General features: G+C 41.3%; 1 protein-coding gene and 1 long non-coding RNA gene across 2 annotated transcripts in view; one reads left to right on the forward strand and one right to left on the reverse strand.

Moving 5' to 3' along the window:
- The window catches only part of slit3 (slit homolog 3 (Drosophila)), a 713,397-nt gene that overhangs the window by 273,397 nt on the left and 418,779 nt on the right, over positions 1–21,221 (reverse strand). The window contains exon 6 of the mRNA XM_034181986.1: positions 4,746–4,817. Coding sequence (XP_034037877.1) covers positions 4,746–4,817 — 72 coding nt within the window. The remainder of the gene's footprint in view (positions 1–4,745; positions 4,818–21,221) is intronic.
- LOC117520688 lies at positions 4,842–6,765 on the forward strand. The gene is made up of 3 exons (XR_004563734.1): positions 4,842–5,017; positions 5,187–5,402; positions 6,657–6,765. It is a non-coding gene; the product is annotated as an uncharacterized LOC117520688 (long non-coding RNA).

The raw sequence follows: 21,221 nt of genomic DNA on the forward strand, positions 1-21,221 counted from the left end.
CATAAAACTGAAGGCGGCATGACCCTGAAGACTTGAACTTTTGTTCTCTTGTAAATATATCAGCATTGTTGACCAGCTCTATTCACTGCCATCATAATTCCATAACCTATTTCTCTCTATACTTCCATCATCTCTCAACCTCATAGGTTGAGGAGACATTAATGTCACTGCTGAGATAAATAAGTCTTTAAACAAGTTCAGTGCTTTCACCACATATAGGTACATTTCTAATGGTTGAGTCCACAAAGTCAATGAAACCTGGCTCTTAGCTTTGACGCAGGTCAACTGCAAACTCAGACATGCAGAGTCCTCACTCAGCATCTCAAATCCTGAAATCAGGACATCCACTGATTCCGTAATGATCACAGCATCATCAGCAAAGTCAAGGACATCATCTCCCAAATAGTCACCACTACAGATACGCCGAGATTACCTTGACATGATTAAGAACTGAATAAGTTACTTACATTGGCTTTGGAGCCAGGCCAGTGTAGAGTAGGCTTCTAGTTATTTCCTACATCTCTCATCTACATCTCAATAGGCAAGTTTCCATTACCCTCCAAAGTGTGCAATATGACTATGAATTTAAAATACAAGTAATGAACAGGCATATATGTAAAAAAAAAATAAATAAAAAAAAATAAAAAAAAATACCAAAAACATTTTTACACTTGCATGAGTTGGTTTTTCGGGTGATTCAAATAAGAAACACATTTAGAACATCTGCAATGGAAACAGTTTTTGCACTTTTACAGATCACATTTACTTTAAAATCCATCTTTAAAATTTCATCTCCAAATTAAGGGTGAAGCTCGGCTTCCTTTTTAGAAATAAGTCATGTTTCTCCCTTACCTGCCTGGAAGCTCCTGATTACTGCTACCTTCCTGCTCTAACTGGACTACGGCGCTGCCATATATAGGTGCGCCTCATCCATCTGTCTACAGTCTCTGACCCCACTGTATTACTGTGCCTTAAGATTCATCACTGGCTGTCACTGCCTCACACACCACTATGAGTTGCATGCCAAAGCTGGCATGCCCTCTTTGACTATAAGGCAATATACACATTGGATGATGCTGGTTTACAAGACTCTTATTGGACTGGTTCCAACCTATTTATCCAGTTTATTTCAGAGATCGGAAAGCCGCTATGCTTTGCGTGCGAACGGCATGTGAAGTTTCCGTGTACCTCGTGTCCGCATTGAAACAGGAAAGAAAACTTTCAGTTTTTCTGCTCCCTCTGATTGGAATGTCCTCCAATCTGAACTGAAATAGTCTGGTTTAACTTCTCTGAATGCCTTCCGCTCTGTTTTAAGAGATTGCGAATGGAATTCTTTTGCACAGTGTCTGTGTCTTTAAATTCTAATCTGTTTTTTTCCAACACATCATTACAACTCACAATGACCAAGATGATTGTATTTTGTTTGTTAGGAATGTTCTCTTGATGATGTTAACCTGTTTATTTTGATGTGTGCTGCTGCCTTTCTTGGCCAAGTCACCCTTGCAAAAAAGGTCTCGATCTCCATGGGATTTTATCTGGTTAAATAAAGGTTGTTATTGAATCACATGGCATGCTAAAATTCATGGCACAGTACGTGGGGACAATGTAAGAGATGGAGAGCTTGTTAAACATAATAAGAGATGACGCTGTGGCAATACTGAATTAAAATACAAAACAATGAAATGCCAGGTTTTGCCAGTTGGACTTACCTTCACCATTACTTTTGGAATAACAATTCTCATAAGAACTGTTGCTGTTGCCAAATAATAAAACCCAGCACTGGCACTTAGTCACTCAATGGAAATGCTACAAGTGTTTTTAAATGGTCATTCTGAAAATATCACTAAACTGCTGCATAAATCTGCAATGGAAACCCAGCTACTGTTATGTATTCATTTTTGTTATCATTTGTGCACAATGATGTACTTTTGATAATTTCAATCTCAGTTAAAAGTTTGTTGTTCATACATGTTTTGTAAATTCTGTTTCATTTTTAACACCATGGCCATTGTAGATGGCCACCTCAACGAGGTGGGTCTGCTTAAGATTTCTTCCTGTGTGGAAAAAATGTAATTTTTAGAGGGCTTACACTGAGATTTGGCACCATGTAAAATAAATGGATTGCACTGAATTTAACTGACGCTCAGAGAATGTTTTCCTCAATGACAAAGGAGCCCAAGCCATTAGACTCCACCAACCAATCACAGATTTGACTTCTCTCTTGTTCTTAAAACAAATGTTGCACATTTTGCAGAATGGTGTCTGATTTTGATGGTTTGACTTTCACACTGTATCTGAAGAAAAAAAAAAAAAGATGGTTTTGTGATAATGGCACAGATTGTCTCCAGTGTCAAACAAAACAGATGACTATTTTTCACTTCATCAACTTAGAGGATTTTTGCTCCTCTGCTCAATATGCTAAAATCAAGAGAATCATTAAAACATTTGGAATTTTGATTTTAGACTGTTTCTGTGCCCTTACTGACTTTTCTGGAAGTTCATCCTGTATATGAGGGCTGTCCATAAAGTATAGGTCCTTTTTATTTTTTTCAAAAACTATATGGATTTCATTCATATGTTTTTACGTCAGACATGCTTGAACCCTCGTGCGCATGCGTGAGTTTTTCCACGCCTGTCGGTGACGTCATTCACCTGTGAGCACTCCTTGTGGGAGCACTCCTCGTCGGAATTCCTTTGTCTGAGAAGTGGCTGAGAGACTGGTGCTTTGTTTGATCAAAATTTTTTCTAAACCTGTGAGACACATCGAAGTGGACACGGTTCGAAAAATTAAGCTGGTTTTCGGTGAAAATTTTAACGGCTGATGAGAGATTTTGAGGTGATTCTGTCGCTTTAAGGACTTCCCACGGTGCGAGACGTCGCTCAGCGCTCTCAGCCGCCGTCGTCAGCCTGTTTCAAGCTGAAAACCTTCACATTTCAGGCTCTATTGATCCAGGACGTCGTGAGAGAACAGAGAAGTTTCAGAAGAAGTCAGTTTCAGCATTTTATCCGGATATTCCACTGTTAAAGGAGATTTTTTTTAATGAAAGACGTGCGGACGGGTCCGCGCATCGGGACGCAGCCGGCGTGGTGCGGTGGCACAGGAAAAACACCTCCGTGTTGATAACCATTTGTAAAATTCAGGCGGCTTTTGATGGCTTTCAGTAGAGTGAGTATATGAGAAATTGTTTAACAGCTGGACATGTTCCAGCTTGTCCTTAAGGCTTCCAACGGAGGTGTTTTTCCTGTGGCGGAGCGTCGCAATCCGCCCGCACGTCTTTCATTAAAAAAATCTCCTTTAACAGTGGAATATCCGGATAAAATGCTGAAACTGACTTCTTCTGAAACTTCTCTGTTCTCTCACGACGTCCTGGATCAATAGAGCCTGAAATGTGAAAATTTTCACCGAAAACCAGCTTAATTTTTCGAACTGTGTCCACTTCGATGTGTCTCACAGGTTTAGAAAAAATTTTGATCAAACAAAGCGCCAGTCTCTCAGCAACTTCTCAGACAAAGGAATTCCGACGAGGGGCTGGACGACTCCTCCCACAAGGAGTGCTCACAGACGAATGACGTCACCGACAGGCGTGGAAAAACTCACGCATGCGCACGAGGGTTCAAGCATGTCTGACGTAAAAACATATGAATGAAATCCATATAGTTTTTGAAAAAAATAAAAAGGACCTATACTTTATGGACAGCCCTCGTAGTTTTATATTAATGAATTCTTAACGCCTTATTAAAAAGGGACAGCCAGATTGAATTCTGCAGGTAGTTAGTTCACTCTTTTTCTTCTTTCTCTCCATCCTGTCTTTGTCTTATCACTTCTGTTGCTTCTGTGTTTTTTTCCTCTGTGTCTCTTTATTTTATTTGCTGTACACTTTCACCCTCTGATAAACACATTCAGCAGCAATACCACTAACCTTTTCCCCACAGCATCACACAGCAGAATATGAATGCATTTGCAAAAACCCTGCAGATAAATGCAACAATTTTTCAGCGAATGAAATGTTTTTTTTCTTTTTTTAACTACTTCCAGCTTCTTCTTTTCACACAACTGCAACATGATCTTGAGACCTGACACGATTATTTTCATCTATTTTCATGCACAAATTTTGGTGAAATACTTCAAGGCAGCAAGTTGATGCACTGAACTGAACCTGAGGTTTTTATTCACACGGAGAATTTCTTTGACACGTACACACAAATTCACAAATACAGAGAATGACATTCTGCCCCATTCCACATCTTTGCCAGTAGTGAAATTGTGGAAGCCAAAACTTTACATGGACACAATCCCAGCTCCAGAAAACACACTCACTCACTCTCTCACACACACACACACACACACCGCAGCAAGTGGTTGACGCCGATTTCCTGATGTGTGAAGGGCAACATAGTTTCCGGTGAATGAACAGGTCTGCTTGCAAGACATACGTGCAAGTGCCGAGACCTCCGTGCACAGTCACACAGGGATTTCAGTGCGGATGATCTGCACAATCACGTGTCAGGAAACTACATCTAATCGACATGAGCAAGTTGAGGTCATAAAGCGGATAAAGATGCAGAAGATCACAGGGAGGATGGAGAGCATTTTTGGCATGCAACAGAAAGAAGAAAGATGATACAAAACCAGAAATGACAGTGAGAGGAGGGGACAGACTGTTGTTTCACACACCAAACAGAAGAAAAGGAGGCAGAAGAGAAAAGGAGGAGGAGAGGAGGAGAGGGTTTTTCCCTCTACTTACAGAATCTCCAGATCGCGCAGCGCTCGGAAAGCTCCATCTTCAATGCAGCTGATGTGGTTGCTGTCCAGCTGCCTGCACCACGCACACAGACACACACACACACACAGATAAGAGAGGGAGGGAGTGAGGGAGGGAGACAGAGGGAGAGAGTCAGGCACAAGTCTACAAGGTCCGCAGGAGGAGGGACTAACGGAAGACTGGTTGCATGACTGTGAGTAGATTTGGAGGTGATGCCCCCAGTAGTGCTCTAGTAGGTGGTAGCAGCAGAGCAGGTAACCCATCCACACACACACACACACACACACACACACACACACACACACACACACACACACACACACACACACACACACACACACACATACATACAGACACACACCTGCACACTGCGGGGACGCCCGGTCGTGATTACGTCTCTCACCTCAGTGCTGATGTGTCCAGCCCGGAGGAGAGCAGCAGAGGAACAGAGGGAGTGAGAGAGCAGACCAGCTGGCAGAAGTGGCCTGCTCGGCGTCAGCCTATCACCTACCTCTCCTGCCGCACACCCGATGAGCACTGGCCACCGGGAGAGAGAGGGTCGAGGGAGGCAGACGCAGAGAAAAAAAAAAAAGAGTGAGCGAGCCCTGGACACTAAAGCCCACCCTGCTCGTCTATTCTGTAAATATTAATTGCATTTTCTCCTCCCCCCCCACCCTGCCCCACCGCGTCCCCTCCCCTCATCCCCATTCCCTCTTTTATTCTGTTTTCCCCTCTTGCTGTAGTGAAAGAGGGAGTAATTTCATTACATTAGGCCGGCCAATCCATTAAGGGCCTTTTACCGGCTCTGTCACTGAAACAATTTCATTAAAAGGAAAGCCTCCGTAAATCAACCTACAGTCACGACTCTGCCCCTCTTTCCCATTCGCTTTCCTTCCTCTAACCCTCTCTTCATCTGTTTCTCTCAACTCCCCCCGCCCCACTCCCCATCCCCCTGGGCATTGGACTCCCAGAAGCACCCTGCACTCCCACTGTCATCCATCCTTGGCTTTTACTTTAATTTGCTCCACTCTCTGTATTCACTTCCCAATGCCATCCCTCCATCCGTGAACCCAACAACCCTAAAAACTCTTCTCCTCCCTCCGTCACTTCTTCTATCCATCCATCCATCCCTCTGTCACGTCTCGTCCTTCCACCTCAGTACCACTCCTCCATGCTGCTGCTTCTTCTGCAGTGGAGCAGAAGGACCAGTTGGAGATGGAGATGTAAAGGGAAGACATTTAGCAGTGCCTCTCAATTATTATTATTTGACTCAATCAGGGAGGACGAGTGGTTCTTACACACACATAATCATACTCATACACGTGATGGTGTCACGAAAATGTAACATATTTTCATGATGGCATCATGAAATTATTTTTTTGTGGTATTGGTGGTGGTGGTGGGGGGGCGTTGGGGTGAGGTTGAGGGTAAGGTGTAAAAATACTGACTGAAACTTGACCGCATCAAACAAATGTGACTCATTTCATGACGGCATCATGATGAAAATGTGGGACTGGGCTGATATGTTTGACTTATATGCCAGAAAATACGGTACTTACGGGCAAACACTCATTACCTTAATGTTCTCCTTCTTGTCCTCTTCCAATCTCTCTTCCCCCTAGATCCCTCCAGACCTAATGCTTTTTCTTTTCCTTTTATCTTGTCCTCTCTTCTCCCCTTTTGTTTCCAAAAACCCATCTGTTTTTTTTTTCATGTTCTCTCCTTCTCTCCATTCATAATCTATTTTCTTCTCTCTCCAGTGCCATCTCGCCTGCTCTCATCTTTGATTCTCCTTCACCTTCTCTCTGCTCACCTCTCATCTATCCATTGCTATAATCCATTTCAACTCGCCGTTTTCTTTTATCAGCCGTTCAAATCTTTTCTTCTTCTCAGGCCCACTCTCTGCTCAGATCACCTGTTACACCAGCTGTACCCGTTTTTAATCCACAAGAAAGTGGAGCTTGGCACAGGAGCCGGAATTCCTCTGCAGGGTGACTGAAATGACATCAGGGGCCTGGAGAGCCACACTTTCTCTCATCTGTTTTTGCTTGTGTAACCCATGTTAAAATATGACATGAGTGAATGACTTTGAAAGCAGTTTAAACAATAATAGTTTAAAAGCAGCATAAATAAATAATTTAAAAGCTCCACAAATGAGTTTGAAAGTTAAAAATGATCCATTTAATGTAAATTAATTCATCAGTTAATTAAAAATGTTCATACAACAATGATTTAAGCTTTAAGATTAAAAGTATGATGACAGAAAATTTGTGTTGCCACCACTTTAAGGGATTAGCGATGAGAGAGCAGAAGAGACGTCGGAGTGAACGAGCGGTGATTAATAAGCAGAAAAGGAGTGAAAAATTTGATTTTTGCGGTTGGAAAACATAACTTACCTGGTCAGGAACTGACGGGGAATTTACGAGAACTAAGCCACACCGGTTTTGGTGAGTTTTGTGTTTATTTTCTGGCATGTTGCCACCTTGTGCTTTTTTTTTCCTTTTCTTTTTTGGTGGGAAGCTAACGTTAAAAACGTAGCTGTTTACAAAGAGTTACTCCATCATTAACTGGTCACAGTTAATATTTTGAGTGTATGAAGACTGTGAACGTTCTGGAAGATGTGCACAGTAGTTAATGTGGGAGACAGAGCTGTGATTTCAAAGAGGCCGCTCCGCCACCATTTTCGAGAGAAAAAAACTCGCAGTAATGTTACAACTCACTGTGAAATAGTTATTTGTGTAATTTGATGATTTAAACAGATTTATTGTGTTCATGACCTGTTACACAGGTCAGGTTTTTTTCCTTGCTGGTTCGAAGCTCTGTCTGAGCCAGGATTGATCTGCTATGTGCGGGCGTGCACGTGCCCAGATGGGATTCAAGATGGCGAGCCAGACCCAGACCTTCAACCCATCATCTTCATCGCACCAGAGGGGGAGTCTCTGTGCATGGTGACTTCTTGCCAGGGTGGTGAGAGTATCAGGAAATAAATTTTTTTTAACCGAACCGAGAACTGATTGACCTATTAATTTTGAACTGAATCGAACTGAAACTTTTCAGTGAATGCATAAACTCACATTTGAACCTGAACTTGAATTGAAAGTGTAATACTTTTCTTTTCCATGTTGGATTTATAATTTTGAATGTGATTTGAGAGGACTATGTTCGCTTTGATTTGATTGTGAAACTGTAGGTATTATCTTGCACACAAAATAAAGAGGAAGAGCCAACCCAGGAAACAAAATAGGAATTCTAACATAGGTGCAACCTAGGAAAAAAGAGACTGGTCTACTAACCTAAATTAGATTGACTAAAATAACCTAGGAACAAAAAGACTGGTCTAATTCAACTTATTTTAGTTTACTAAAATAACTGGCTGAACAAAAGGATACAAAGAGTATGAAAAATACTTTGATTTATTATACTTTCTTCAATAATAAGAGCCTTCAGAATATAGTTTTTGTTTTTGTTTTGTGCTTTTCGTTGTTCAGTGTATGGTATATTTCATGTGTTTTTATATTCAGTAAACTGTTCGTTTTTTGAATTAAAAAAAAATGGTCTCTGGTGTAATCATTCTGCTCCCCACTCCTTAGAACCTAGAACTGGTCCAGTAGCGCAGCAAATGGTGTGATACCGGTGCTACACTTGTGCATGGTAATGTGAGGCTCTGAGATGAATTTGAAGGAGATGGAAGTCCTCGGAGTGTCAGAGAATACATTTTTAAAGTACACAACGGGTACACCTTAATATGTCACCATTTCAATAAGCAGGCAGTCAAAAAGTGCTGTACTGTGGTGTTGTTGGACAAACACAATATGTAAAAAGATACCATAATGTTATATTTTATCTAACTATTATGAAAATGATGCATACTGTCATTAAATTCTCAAACTCATTTTCATAGATGTGCATCCTAGAAAGGCATGTTCTATGAAAAAAACTGATGAGTGAAGATCACAGTTGCCATTTAATAAACTGGTGTGCCAGACTTGTGCTTTAGTACAATCTTGATGCTTTTGGAAAACCTCCCATCACATGCACCACAACATTCCTGGGTCAAAGGAAATACAAAGGTTTACACAGGTATGCCAAAGTACAGAATGGAAAAAAAGGGATTTTTTTTGTTGTTGTTGTTGTTGACATCTTAAAAATCTCACCAGGATTCAAACAACAGTGCTGAACAATGACAGAATATCTTGGCTCATAACATAATCTTGGCCCTGGACTTTCTAAGGCAGGAGTCACCAACCCAGCTTGTGGAGATCAACCACAGGTAAGTCTGGCATGTCCTTATTCTTGATGGGCTGACTGCACCTGGCTCCATTTATTAACAGTGGAGTGGAAAGAGGTGGAAAACATGCAGGGAAATGGATCTCCAGGAGCAGAGTTGGTGACCCCTACTCTGAGGTTTTCCAATCCTTCAAACTGTGATCTTATAAGATGTATAGACAGAACAGGGCTCAAGACCATTTGACTTCCTGCAGCATTGACCCCTGCAGCAACCAACCTGGTCTCACGGCAAGTCGTGATTCAGCAGCACAAAATATACATTAATCTATTGGTTTGTGATATTGTGACGAAAAGCACCTCATTTTCGTCATGGCAGCACAAATTCATTCTAATACATTCCGTGATGGCTGCACAAAATTAAAAGTGCAGCGGGGGGTCGGGGTGGTTATGGTTAGTGTGGGGAGAAGGAGCAGGATTAGGTTATGGTTAAGTTTGGGAGTAGGAGTAGGGTTAGTAATAGTGAGTGAAAAAAACAACACGAAAATTTGACTCATTTCGTGACGGGAGGACAAAAAAAATGTGAGACTGGGCTGACAGCAACACATCAAAAGTATTCAAATTCATTTCTAAAAAAGTTATTGGAATGGCTTGTTGAGTGCTTCTTTGGGATCACTTTAACTTGGAGTGTTACCATATTTTCTGGACTACAAGTCGCACTTTTTTGTTTGGTCCTACAACTTATATTTACAAGTGACCTATGTGTAAAAAAAAAAAATGCTGCATTATCATCTACAGCCACAAAATGGCACCATATGTATCATGATCTAAAAGAGGTATTTTGTCATCCACACTGCAGAGAAGCTGAATACCAGTTACCACAGAATAAGAAGAAGAAAACCTGAGTTCAAGAGAAATCAATCATGCTCTCAAACTGAAAGATTACATTCCTGAATAGAGGGAATAACCTTTATACTACTTGATACTTGACTTCTTTGCACTTTGTGGGACAGCTGGAGGAAAATTAGAACAGTCAGTCTAACGTAAGACATAATGTTTTAAATATGTACAATCAGTTAAGACAGATTCACATTTAGTGATGTAAACATGCACACATTTAGTTCCTTCTTGATATTTTATCTTTTCAAGAAGCATTTTATTTGTACTCTTGAGTTTTTCGTGCCTCGTATATTAACATTGATTAGCCCATTAGTGTCTGCTTTCTAATATGGCATTTGCATTATAAATAAATAAATAATGGATCAATTAAATTCATTGTGCTTCTTGTTACTTGTTGCACATTTCAAAAATGAATGTGACTTACAGACCAATGTGAAGTATATACAACCCCTGGCAAAAATTATGGAATCACCGGCCTTGGAGGATGTTCATTCAGTTGTTTAATTTTGTAGAAAAAAAGCAGATCACAGACATGACACAAAACTAAAGTCATTTCAAATGGCAACTTTCTGGCTTTAAGAAACACTATAAGAAATCAAGGAAAAAAATTGTGGCAGTCAGTAACGGTTACTTTTTTTAGACCAAGCAGAGGGAAAAAAAAATATGGAATCACTCAATTCTGAGGAAAAAATTATGGAATAATCCTGTAAATTTTCATCCCCAAAACTAACCCCTGCATCAAATCAGATCTCCTCATTAGTCTGCATCGAAAAAGGAGTGATCACACTTTGGAGAGCTGTTGCACCAAGTGGACTGACATGAATCATGGCTCCAACATGAGAGATGTCAATTGAAACAAAGGAGAGGATTATCAAACTCTTAAAAGAGGGTAAATCATCACGCAATGTTGCAAAAGATGTTGGTTGTTCACAGTCAGCTGTGTCAAAACTCTGGACCAAATACAAACAACATGGGAAGGTTGTTAAAGGCAAACATACTGGTAGACCAAGGAAGACATCAAAGCGTCAAGACAGAAAACTTAAAGCAATATGTCTCAAAAATCGAAAATGCACAACAAAACAAATGAGGAACAAATGGGAGGAAACTGGAGTCAACGTCTGTGACCAAACTGTAAGAAACCGCCTAAAGGAAATAGGATTTACATACAGAAAAGCTAAACAAAAGCCATCATTAACACCTAAACAGAAAAAAACAAGGTTACAATGGGCTAAGGAAAAGCAATCGTGGACTGTGGATGACTGGATGAAAGTCATATTCAGTGATGAATCTCGAATCTGCATTGGGCAAGGTGATGATGCTGGAACTTTTGTTTGGTGCCGTTCCAGTGAGATTTATAAAGATGACTGCCTGAAGAGAACATGTAAATTTCCACAGTCATTGATGATATGGGGCTGCATGTCAGGTAAAGGCACTGGGGAGATGGCTGTCATTACATCATCAATAAATGCACAAGTTTACATTAATATTTTGGACACTTTTCTTATCCCATCAATTGAAAGGATGTTTGGGGATGATGAAATCATTTTTCAAGATGATAATGCATCTTGCCATAGAGCAGAAACTGTGAAAACATTCCTTGCAAAAAGACACATAGGGTCAATGTCATGGCCTGCAAATAGTCCGGATCTTAACCCAATTGAAAATCTTTGGTGGAAGTTGAAGAAAATGGTCCATGACAAGGCTCCAACCTGCAAAGCTGATCTGGCAACAGCAATCAGAGAAAGTTGGAGCCAGATTGATGAAGAGTACTGTTTGTCACTCATTAAGTCCATGCCTCAGAGACTGCAAGCTGTTATAAAAGCCAGAGGTGGTGCAACAAAATACTAGTGATGTGTTGGAGCGTTCTTTTGTTTTTCATGATTCCATAATTTTTTTCCTCAGAATTGAGTGATTCCATATTTTTTTCCCTCTGCTTGGTCTGAAAAAGTAACCGTTACTGACTGCCACAATTTTTTTTCCTAATTTCTTATAGTGTTTCTTAAAGCCAGAAAGTTGCCATTTGAAATGACTTTAGTTTTGTGTCACGTCTGTGATCTGCTTTTTTTCTACAAAATTAAACAACTGAATGAACATCCTCCGAGGCCGTTGATTCCATAATTTTTGCCAGGGGTTTTGTATATATATATATATATATATATATATATATATATATATATATATATATATATATATATATATACACACACACACACTGTATTTCTGGAAGTTATCTGGAAAAAAAAAAACGTACATGCTTGTAGAAACTGCACTGAAATACACCACAGGGTCTCAAAAAGCTATGCTAAGCGAAGTAGAAAAACATACTGTAGTTTTTATGTATTTGCACCTGTTACCAAGCAGCTGGATAAACTTGGCATGAATTCATTTCTGATTAAAAAAAGGCTCTGCCCACAAGCCAGATTTAGGTTGCAATACAAGTTTTTCTGCTCTCCCAAAGCATTCTGCAGACGGTTGAGATGTTTGGATATATGTTGATGCAATGCAATTATATTTCGGAGGTGAGCTATTTACAGAGAATTTATTTACTGCCTTGCCATGCAGCACTTGATTAACTGAGCACGATCTGTAAACCTCACAGAGATCATAAACGTGCTGCATGAAACAAGTGTTCTCTCATTGAGCAGCATAAAAGAACAGCCTGACAGCATTGTTCAAAACCACATTTTGAATCTTGTTTTTGTGACTTTTTGTGTTGGATAAAAGCTGTGAGGGTGAGCATCTGTTAAATCATTGGACTCTAAAAGGCAGTGAGATTTTTGGGTCAGACCAACATATGGCTGCTCCGTGTTTGTGTTTGGTGTAATTAAAAGGCAGAGCTTTGAAACGCAGGCGAAATGACCACAGCCATGTTGAAATCCATGATACTGCCAAAGTTGGCTGCAGTTATTAAAACTATATCTTTTCATACTTCCCCTTGTCTTTGTGGGGTTGATGTTGCTGATCAATTTCTTCCATGCAGCATGGTTTTGCACCTCCTCCCACTCAGTCCATTTCTTTCACTCTCATTTCACTTTCATCTTTTACTCTCCCAGCACACTTCCACTTTGACCTGTTTTGATTTAGTAATACTTTTATTCTCTTTACTCTTTTCCCAACAGTTTCATTGCCTTTTCTTGTCAAACCTTGGAAATTTATTTCCCTGCTCTTTCTTTGAAATGCAATCATCAGCCACATTATAAGCAACACCTTACCAGTACCAGGTTACACCTTTGGAGCCACTAACTGCCTTAACTCTGTAGATTAGAGATTAGATTAGATCAGATTACACAGAATTTTACTAATCCCTTGGGAAGACTCCCTCAGGGAAATTGAGGTTTCAGCAGCATTGTATAACAGCACACAGGGTAAGAAGCACACAGAGTATCAAAAGTGAAAGTAAAAAAGAACAAAAACAAACAGCTTGCAAATATAACTATAGATACACAATATAAATACCAGACAGACTGATCAATACTGATTTACTGGCTACTACTGCATACATTACGAGGTCTATTAGAAAAGAAACCGACCTTTTTATTTTTTCAAAAACTATATGGATTTGAATCACGTGTGATTGTGTCAGACAAGCTTGAACCCTCGTGCGCATGCGTGAGTTTTTTCACGCCTGTCGGTTGCGTCATTCGTCTGTGGGCAGGCTTTGAGTGAGCACTGGTCCACCCCCTCGTCGGAATTCCTTTGTCTGACTTCTTCCTGAGAGACTGGCACTTTGCTTGATCAAAATTTTTTCTGAAACTGTAAGGCACATCCAAGTGGACACCATTCAAGAAATTCAGACGGTTTTCGGTGAAAATTTTAACGGCTGATGAGAGATTATGGAGTGTTACTGTCGCTTTAAGGACTGCCCATGGAGCCGGACGGCGCGCCGCGCCCCGAGCCGCCGTCGTCAGCCTGTTTCAAGCTGAAAACTTCCAAATTTAAGCCTCTGTTGACCCAGGACGTCGTGAGAGAACAGAGAAGTTTCAGAAGAGCTCGGGATCAGCTGTTTATCCGGACATTCCACTGTTAAAGGAGATTTTGTAATGAAAGACGTGCGGACGGATTCGCGGACAGCTGGGCATGTTCAAACTTGTCCTGTAATGCTTCCAACGGAGGTGTTTTGCTGTGGCGCCGCACCATGAGCGGCTGGGTGGCGACGCGTGAATCCATCCGCATGTCTTTCATTACAAAATCTCCTTTAACAGTGGAATGTCCAGATAAACTGCTGATCCCAAGCTCTTCTGAAACTTCTCTGTTCTCTCACGACGTCCTGGGTCAACAGAGGCTTAAATTTGGAAGTTTTCAGCTTGAAACAGGCTGACGACGGCGGCTCGGGGCGTGGCGCGCCGTCCGGCTCCATGGGCAGTCCTTAAAGCGACAGTAACACTCAATCTATCATCAGCCATTAAAATTTTCACCGAAAACCGTCTGAATTTCTCGAATGGTGTCCACTTGGATGTGTCTCACAGTTTCTGAAAAAATTTTGATCAAGCAAAGCGCCAGTCTCTCAGGAAGAAGTCAGACAAAGGAATTCCGATGAGGGGGGTGGACCAGTGCTCACTCAAAGCCTGCCCACAGGCGAATGACGCAACCGATAGGCGTGAAAAAACTCACGCATGCGCATGAGGGTTCAAGCTTGTCTGATGTAATCGCACGTGATTCAAATCCATATAGTTTTTTAAAAAAAATAAAAAGGTCGGTTTCTTTTCTAATAGACCTCGTATAGTATAGATTCAACAACAGATATTGGTCCATAGTGATATGATGCCATCAGCATGTCTGGCCCCATCAAATTTCAAAAGTAAGGTGGAGTAGGTCCTGATTTGTCCTTGGCTGGGAGACGGAACACCGGGAGCTGGAACTGGAGTTACGTCAAGAACGGCATCTGGCATAGCCTTGTAGTGTGTGGGCTAGGAGGGGTCATAACTACACACATACAAACAATATATTTTTGAAAGATGTGCTGTACATCTCTAGAGTTCATTTTAACCTGACAACAATTAATATTGTGTAGTTTCTTGATTTTACAGAATTTCAACCCAAGAAACCCCGTTTTTCATGGTTAAAGAAATATATATAAGGGCTCCTCCACACATAGTGCAAAGTTTGGTCGAAGTGCGCACGAAGCAGGAATTGTATGCAAAACGTGTAGAATCATACCTGCCTCTAATGCCTTGTACACCTGTTGCTACAACTATTTGCGCACATCGTGGCAGGTGTTGGCCAAATTCCAGGTGACACGCACGAACGTCTAACACTGTTCTCATGGGACTTAGAAAATGTGTGGCCAATCGCACTCTTGGCTCGAAAACAGACTGCAGACAATCACTGTCGTACTCACAGTGAAATCTGTCTAAGTTCCCCACAAGTGTGACTTTGCAAACTCACACTGACACGTGGGTGTGTGCGCTCCACTGACAGGAGGTGTGGCTTCCAACAGAAGCAGCTGTGGAGATCTGTCATTCTGGACATCCCAGCTAGAAAACACATACTGTGTTTGAACAGACATGGACTAACAACTGTCCACTGTGAGGCGTATGTGTCTGATTGCTGTACTTATGTGGACATAAGTAAAAACATATATCGCTATGGCGACAAGCTGCAGCAAGCGAGCACGTGCACTGAGCAGACATTGACAGCCTGCCAGGTTGAAACGGACCGTCAGATCATAACACACAGCTGGTGATCTGACTGTCACGTCACCCACGTGAGCTCTGTTCCACATAACGTGTCTGTGCTGCAGTGCACCGTCCACAAGACATGCACGTAGGGCAGAACATGCGCATGGGGTGACTGGACACACCTGACCATTAGATGTGGACATGATCAGAGCACAGCTTCTCATTCATGTCATTTCATGACTGTATGTCTGTGACTATGGGTCATCTACAGAGGAACTGACGGATCATATTTGTATTGCTCGCTTGATAAATGCAGTGTTTTTATATGGTGTGTGATTGTGTGATGTTATTTTTTTCATAGCAATACAGTCATGCAGATGTGTCACAGGAGACATGCATAGCAAATAAGTTTTGACTTATGGTTAAAATTTTAAACAAACTAATTCTGGACAGGTTATTGAAATTAACATAAATAATAAAGTGAAAATATCAGTTATATGTTTTAGTTTTAAATTAATGCACTAATTTTGAAGGTCTGAGCATTTACAGACACACATGCCAAAAGGCATTATGGAAGAATGAGCTTCCAGGCATCAGTTGGTGGTCGGTTTATTACCAACACACAAGTTACTGTAACGTGTTTGCTGTTTTTTACAAATAAATCTGTATTTGTAAATATGTCATATTTTTTAATTTGTAAAAAAAAAAAAGCCAATTTGAAAACTGAAAATTTTGTTTGTTAAGTGTGATTCAGCATGTAAATGTGTGGCAGTTGCCACACATTTGCTATACATGCTGAATCACAGGCAGGGGGAATGTGATAAATGGCTGCTATATTTTTACTGAAAGCTGTGTATCTCAAGAGTTTATTTCAGCACGATAGTGTTGCTTTTTGATTTTACAGCCTTTCAAAGAAAACAAAAAATTATGATTATAAATTCACATTTTTGCCTTTAAAACATAAAAATGGTAATTAGAAAACTATATATCACTGTCATCACATCCAAAATATCATATCTGATGTTCAGTTTTCCCCCCAAAAATAAAAATAAATAAAATACTAAATACAATATGGCCACTAATATTAAAGATTTAATATTTAATATGTGTTTTATAAGATGTGTGCAGGTGTTTTCAAGAGAGTTCAAGTCTTTATTGTCATTTACATAGCTGTACTGTGTACACCAAGCATAACGAAAATGGGGCACAGCCCTCCCCTCAATGCAAATCTCGCATAAATATGAAAAGAAAATAAAGTACTAAAACATGGCATACACTTATCAAAACAGTATGTAAACTTCTGATTATTGTTTCTTTCACCTGGCCCGTGGTTGAAATGACACACGATTGTGTCAAAAGTTTGCATGTAACAGGGCTATGGCCCCATTGTAGAAACTGTCTCACAGTCTGTTTGTCCATGTTTTAAGCATCCTGGACCGCCTGCCAGAGGGCAACAGCTGAAACACCCTGTGACCTGGGTGTGCATTGTCTCCCAGAATGCTGCGTGCCCTCCTGAGACAGCAGGTGCTGTAAAGGTCCTGTAGGGAGAGGAGAGGGTGGCCAATGATCTTTTGGGTGGTGTTAATAACCCTCTGCAGTGCCCTCCTGTGTGCCATGGTGCAGCTGGAGAACCACACAGAGATGCAGTACATCAACACATATTCAATGGAGCAGTGGTAGAAGACGGACAGTAGCTCCCTCCTCAAGTTGGTCCACCTAAGGATCCTCAGAAAGTGGAGCCGCTGTTGGGCCCTCTTCACGACTGTTGAGGTGTTGTATCTCCATTGGAGGTCTGCATCTACGTGCACACCTAGTAAATTGAAGCTGGAAAGCCTCTCCACATACTCTCCATTTATGCAGATGGAATGCATGTGAGTCTTCCTCCTCTTGAAGTCCACAATCATCTCCTTTGTCTTGGAGGCGTTGAGGACCAAGTTGTTCTCTGCACAGCAACCAGCCAGCCTCTGGACCCCCTCCCTATATGCTGTCTCGCAAGGGCATAGGTTTGGTCTCAGCTTTGGTAGGGACAATACCACCCCCTCCCCCGGTCCCCCTGCCCACCACCACCACCCCCTAACCCACTCATACTATTAGATGCACAAGTACAGCATAATACATAACACATGACGACATAATGCTGAATAATTTAACACTTTATTTACAATATTAAGTGTGTAGGCAAACAAACAAATAGCTTAAATAACAAAATTGCACCCAAAATCACAAATCTATTCTATAGGCCTACACCTGAGAGAACAAGACAACAACAAAAAAAAAATACTTGTGGAGCTAACAACAACAACAAAAAAAAAGTTTTTGCAACCAAGATGTATAATCTATTCTCTTCATCAATAATGCAGTTGTAGATATCTGGCAACCTAACTTGCCAAAAAAAAAGGGATTTCCAATGATATATATGGTGTATTACGGTAAACGTAAGCCTGTGATGTCATAACGCAGAGGAAAAACACGGAAGTTTCACACTAGTGCGCCGCTGATTCTCATTACCGTGAGTTCTCATGTAAGCCCTCATTCTGAAAAATTTCAACACTGACAGCAAGCCAAGAACCCGTGCTTTCCAACAGTATGCTATATGTTGCATATATTATGGTAAAATGCGTTCGGTGACTTTTGAAACGAGGGAAAAGTATGAAAAAGAGCGCAAAAGTGACAGAAAAGTACAGAGACAGACAGCAAACATAAATGTAGTAATTTTTGAGGAAAAGGCAGGGTGTTAGTGTCATTTGTGAATGTGTGTGTGCGTGTTTGTGTGGGTGTGCAGTTTATTTTAAGTGTGGCGCACAGCATTGTTGGCAAGCCCCACCGCCCTTCTTGTTTTTCTGCACCGGAGCCACCCATCCTCTGCGCTCCGGGACCTCCCACTTTACAAATTAAGCATTGCCTGCCACCACGAGATGCGCTTTGTTTACGTCCATGTGAGAAGAACGTGAGCCAATGAAATTGCAACATGGGTAACCCTGTCACTCTGGCACGTCAAAAACACAAAACGTGACGACTAAAATTATAGTATCGAGTTCGCAAAAAAATAGTGAATGATTTTGTTATATAAAAAAATGCTAAATATTGGTAGGGACTATTTTGCCATCCCAAAATATTGGTTGTGACTTGTCCCTATGGTCCATATGCAAACCTACGCCCCTGCTGTCTCGTCACCTCCAGAGATGAGTCCCACTAAGGTGGTGTCATCCGCGAATTTGACAATGACGTCTGTGTGGGTGCTGATGCAGTCGTAGCTGTACAGGGTATAGAGCAGAGGACTCAGTACACAACCCTGTGGCGAGCCGATGTTAAGGCTGAGGGCTGCGGAGAGATGGGGAACAACTCTGACTCTGTGTACACGGTCAGAGAGGAAGTCTCTGATCCAGCAGCAGGTGGTGGCTGGGAGCCCAATGTCCATTAGTGTTATTGTCAGTCTGTCCTGGAGTATGGTGTTGAAGGCAGAGCTGAAGTCGACGAAGAGCAGCTTAGCATAGCACCCCTGCTGTTCCAGATGGGAGATGGTGGTGTGGAGTGCTGTGCAGATGGCGTCCTCTGTCGATGTTAGCTCTCTATGCAAACTGAAATGAGTTAAATGGGGGTGGGAGGCAGGACATGATGTGGTGTTGGACCAGTTTCTCCAAGCACTTCATGGCCACAGGGGTCAAAGTGACTGGTCTGTAGTCATTTAGACTGCTTATGGTGGTCTTCTTTGGCAATGGGACGATTGTGGCTGACTTCAGGCATGGTGAGATGAAGTACTGAGACAGTGACTCATTGAAGATCTTGGTGAAGACCCCAGCTAGTTGGTCTGCGCACTCTCTGAGGACCCTCCCGGTCACTCCATCTGGTCCGGCAGCCTTCCTGGGGTTCACTGCTCTCACTGTGCACCTCACCTCATGTTCCTGCACCGAGAGGCTGATGCTGTTGTTGTTCAGCAGTCTAGCTGCAGCTGCCTTGGGTCTTTCCATCTCAAAGCTTGCGAAGAAGTGGTTCAGCTCCACCACCAGCACAGCATTGCCCTCAGCCATCGTGGTGCTGCTGGACTTGAAGTGTCCCTGCCACACCTGCCGCAGTTTGTGCTGAAGTGGTCCTCAACCTTCCTCTTGTATGCTGTCTTGTCTTAATTTTTGACAGTATAGAGGGGTGTCAAAATCTGAATCACAAGGACAAGGTGAGATTTTCACACTCTGAAGTGTATGCCCCCAGCCTGGTGATATTGTGACTTGTGACTTCTCAAATTGAAAATTATGCAGGGGAAAAGTGTAAAAAAGTCTGGAATCTCCCACATTTTAAATTGTCTTTCTGTACATTATTTTTTCTTTCAAATAAGTTGATTGCACATTTGTTACATACAGTGTGTCAACAAAACACAAACATTTTAGATTAATTTAACAAATCAACAATTCAGCACAGAATCACACCCGAAACAGTACTAAAAGATTTTCATTTTTGTCTTAGGGCTTCAGGATGGATAGGATGCCAAGTGGGAGCATTGCGCGCAGCTTTGTGTGATAGTTCCCAACAGCACCACTATAAAAAAATTTCTGGGGAGAACCCTGGATGTGTGTGGGTGTTTTATAAGATGTATCTCAGTCTTTGTAAGTGATAATCCTATTTATGATTCAACTCATTACATATACTGCAATATGAAACAACACACACAAACATCTTACAAAACACCCAACACACATCTTATAATATACTCACACGCATCTTATAAAACACCCACACATCTTATAAAATACCCAACAGGCATCATATAATATGCCCACATGCATCTTCTAAAACAACCACACACCTTATAAAACACCCAACACGCATCTTATAAAACACCCAACACGCATCTTATAAAACACCCACACACATCTTACAAAACACAGAACATGCATCTTATAAAACACCCATCTAAAACACCCGCGCACATCTTATAATACACCCGCACACAACTTATAATATGCCCAAACACATCTTATAAAACATCAGTAGACATCTCATAAAATGCCCACAGACATCTTAACATCTTATAAAACACCCACAAGGATCTTATAAAACACCTGCAGGCATTTTATAAAACACCTGCACACATCTTATAATACACCGGCACGCATCTTATAAAACACCCACAGGCATCTTATAAAACACCCACACACATCTTATAAAACACCCGTAGACATCGTCTAAAACATCCGCACACATCATATAATACACCCGCACACATCTTAACATCTTATAAAACACCCGCAGGGATCTTATAAAACACCTGCAGGCATTTTATAAAACACCGGCAGGAATCTAATAATACACCCGCAAACATCTTATAATACACCCGCACACATCTTATAAAACACCCACACACATCTTATAAAACACCCAGCAGGTATCATATAATATGCCCACATGCATCTTCTAAAACAACCACACACCTTATAAAACACCCAACACGCACCTTATAAAACACCCACACACATCTTACAAAACACCCAACATGCATCTTATAAAATACCCATCTAAAACACCCGCGCACATCTTATAATACACCCGCACACAACTTATAATACGCCCAAACACATCTTATAAAACACCCGCAGACATCTTATAAAACATCCGTAGACATCTCATAAAATGCCCACAGACATCTTAACATCTTATAAAACACCCACAAGGATCTTATAAAACACCTGCAGGCATCTTATAAAACACCCACAGGCATCTTATA

Source organism: Thalassophryne amazonica, chromosome 11 (assembly GCF_902500255.1).
Source record: "Thalassophryne amazonica chromosome 11, fThaAma1.1, whole genome shotgun sequence".
NCBI classification, from domain to species: Eukaryota; Metazoa; Chordata; class Actinopteri; order Batrachoidiformes; family Batrachoididae; genus Thalassophryne; species Thalassophryne amazonica.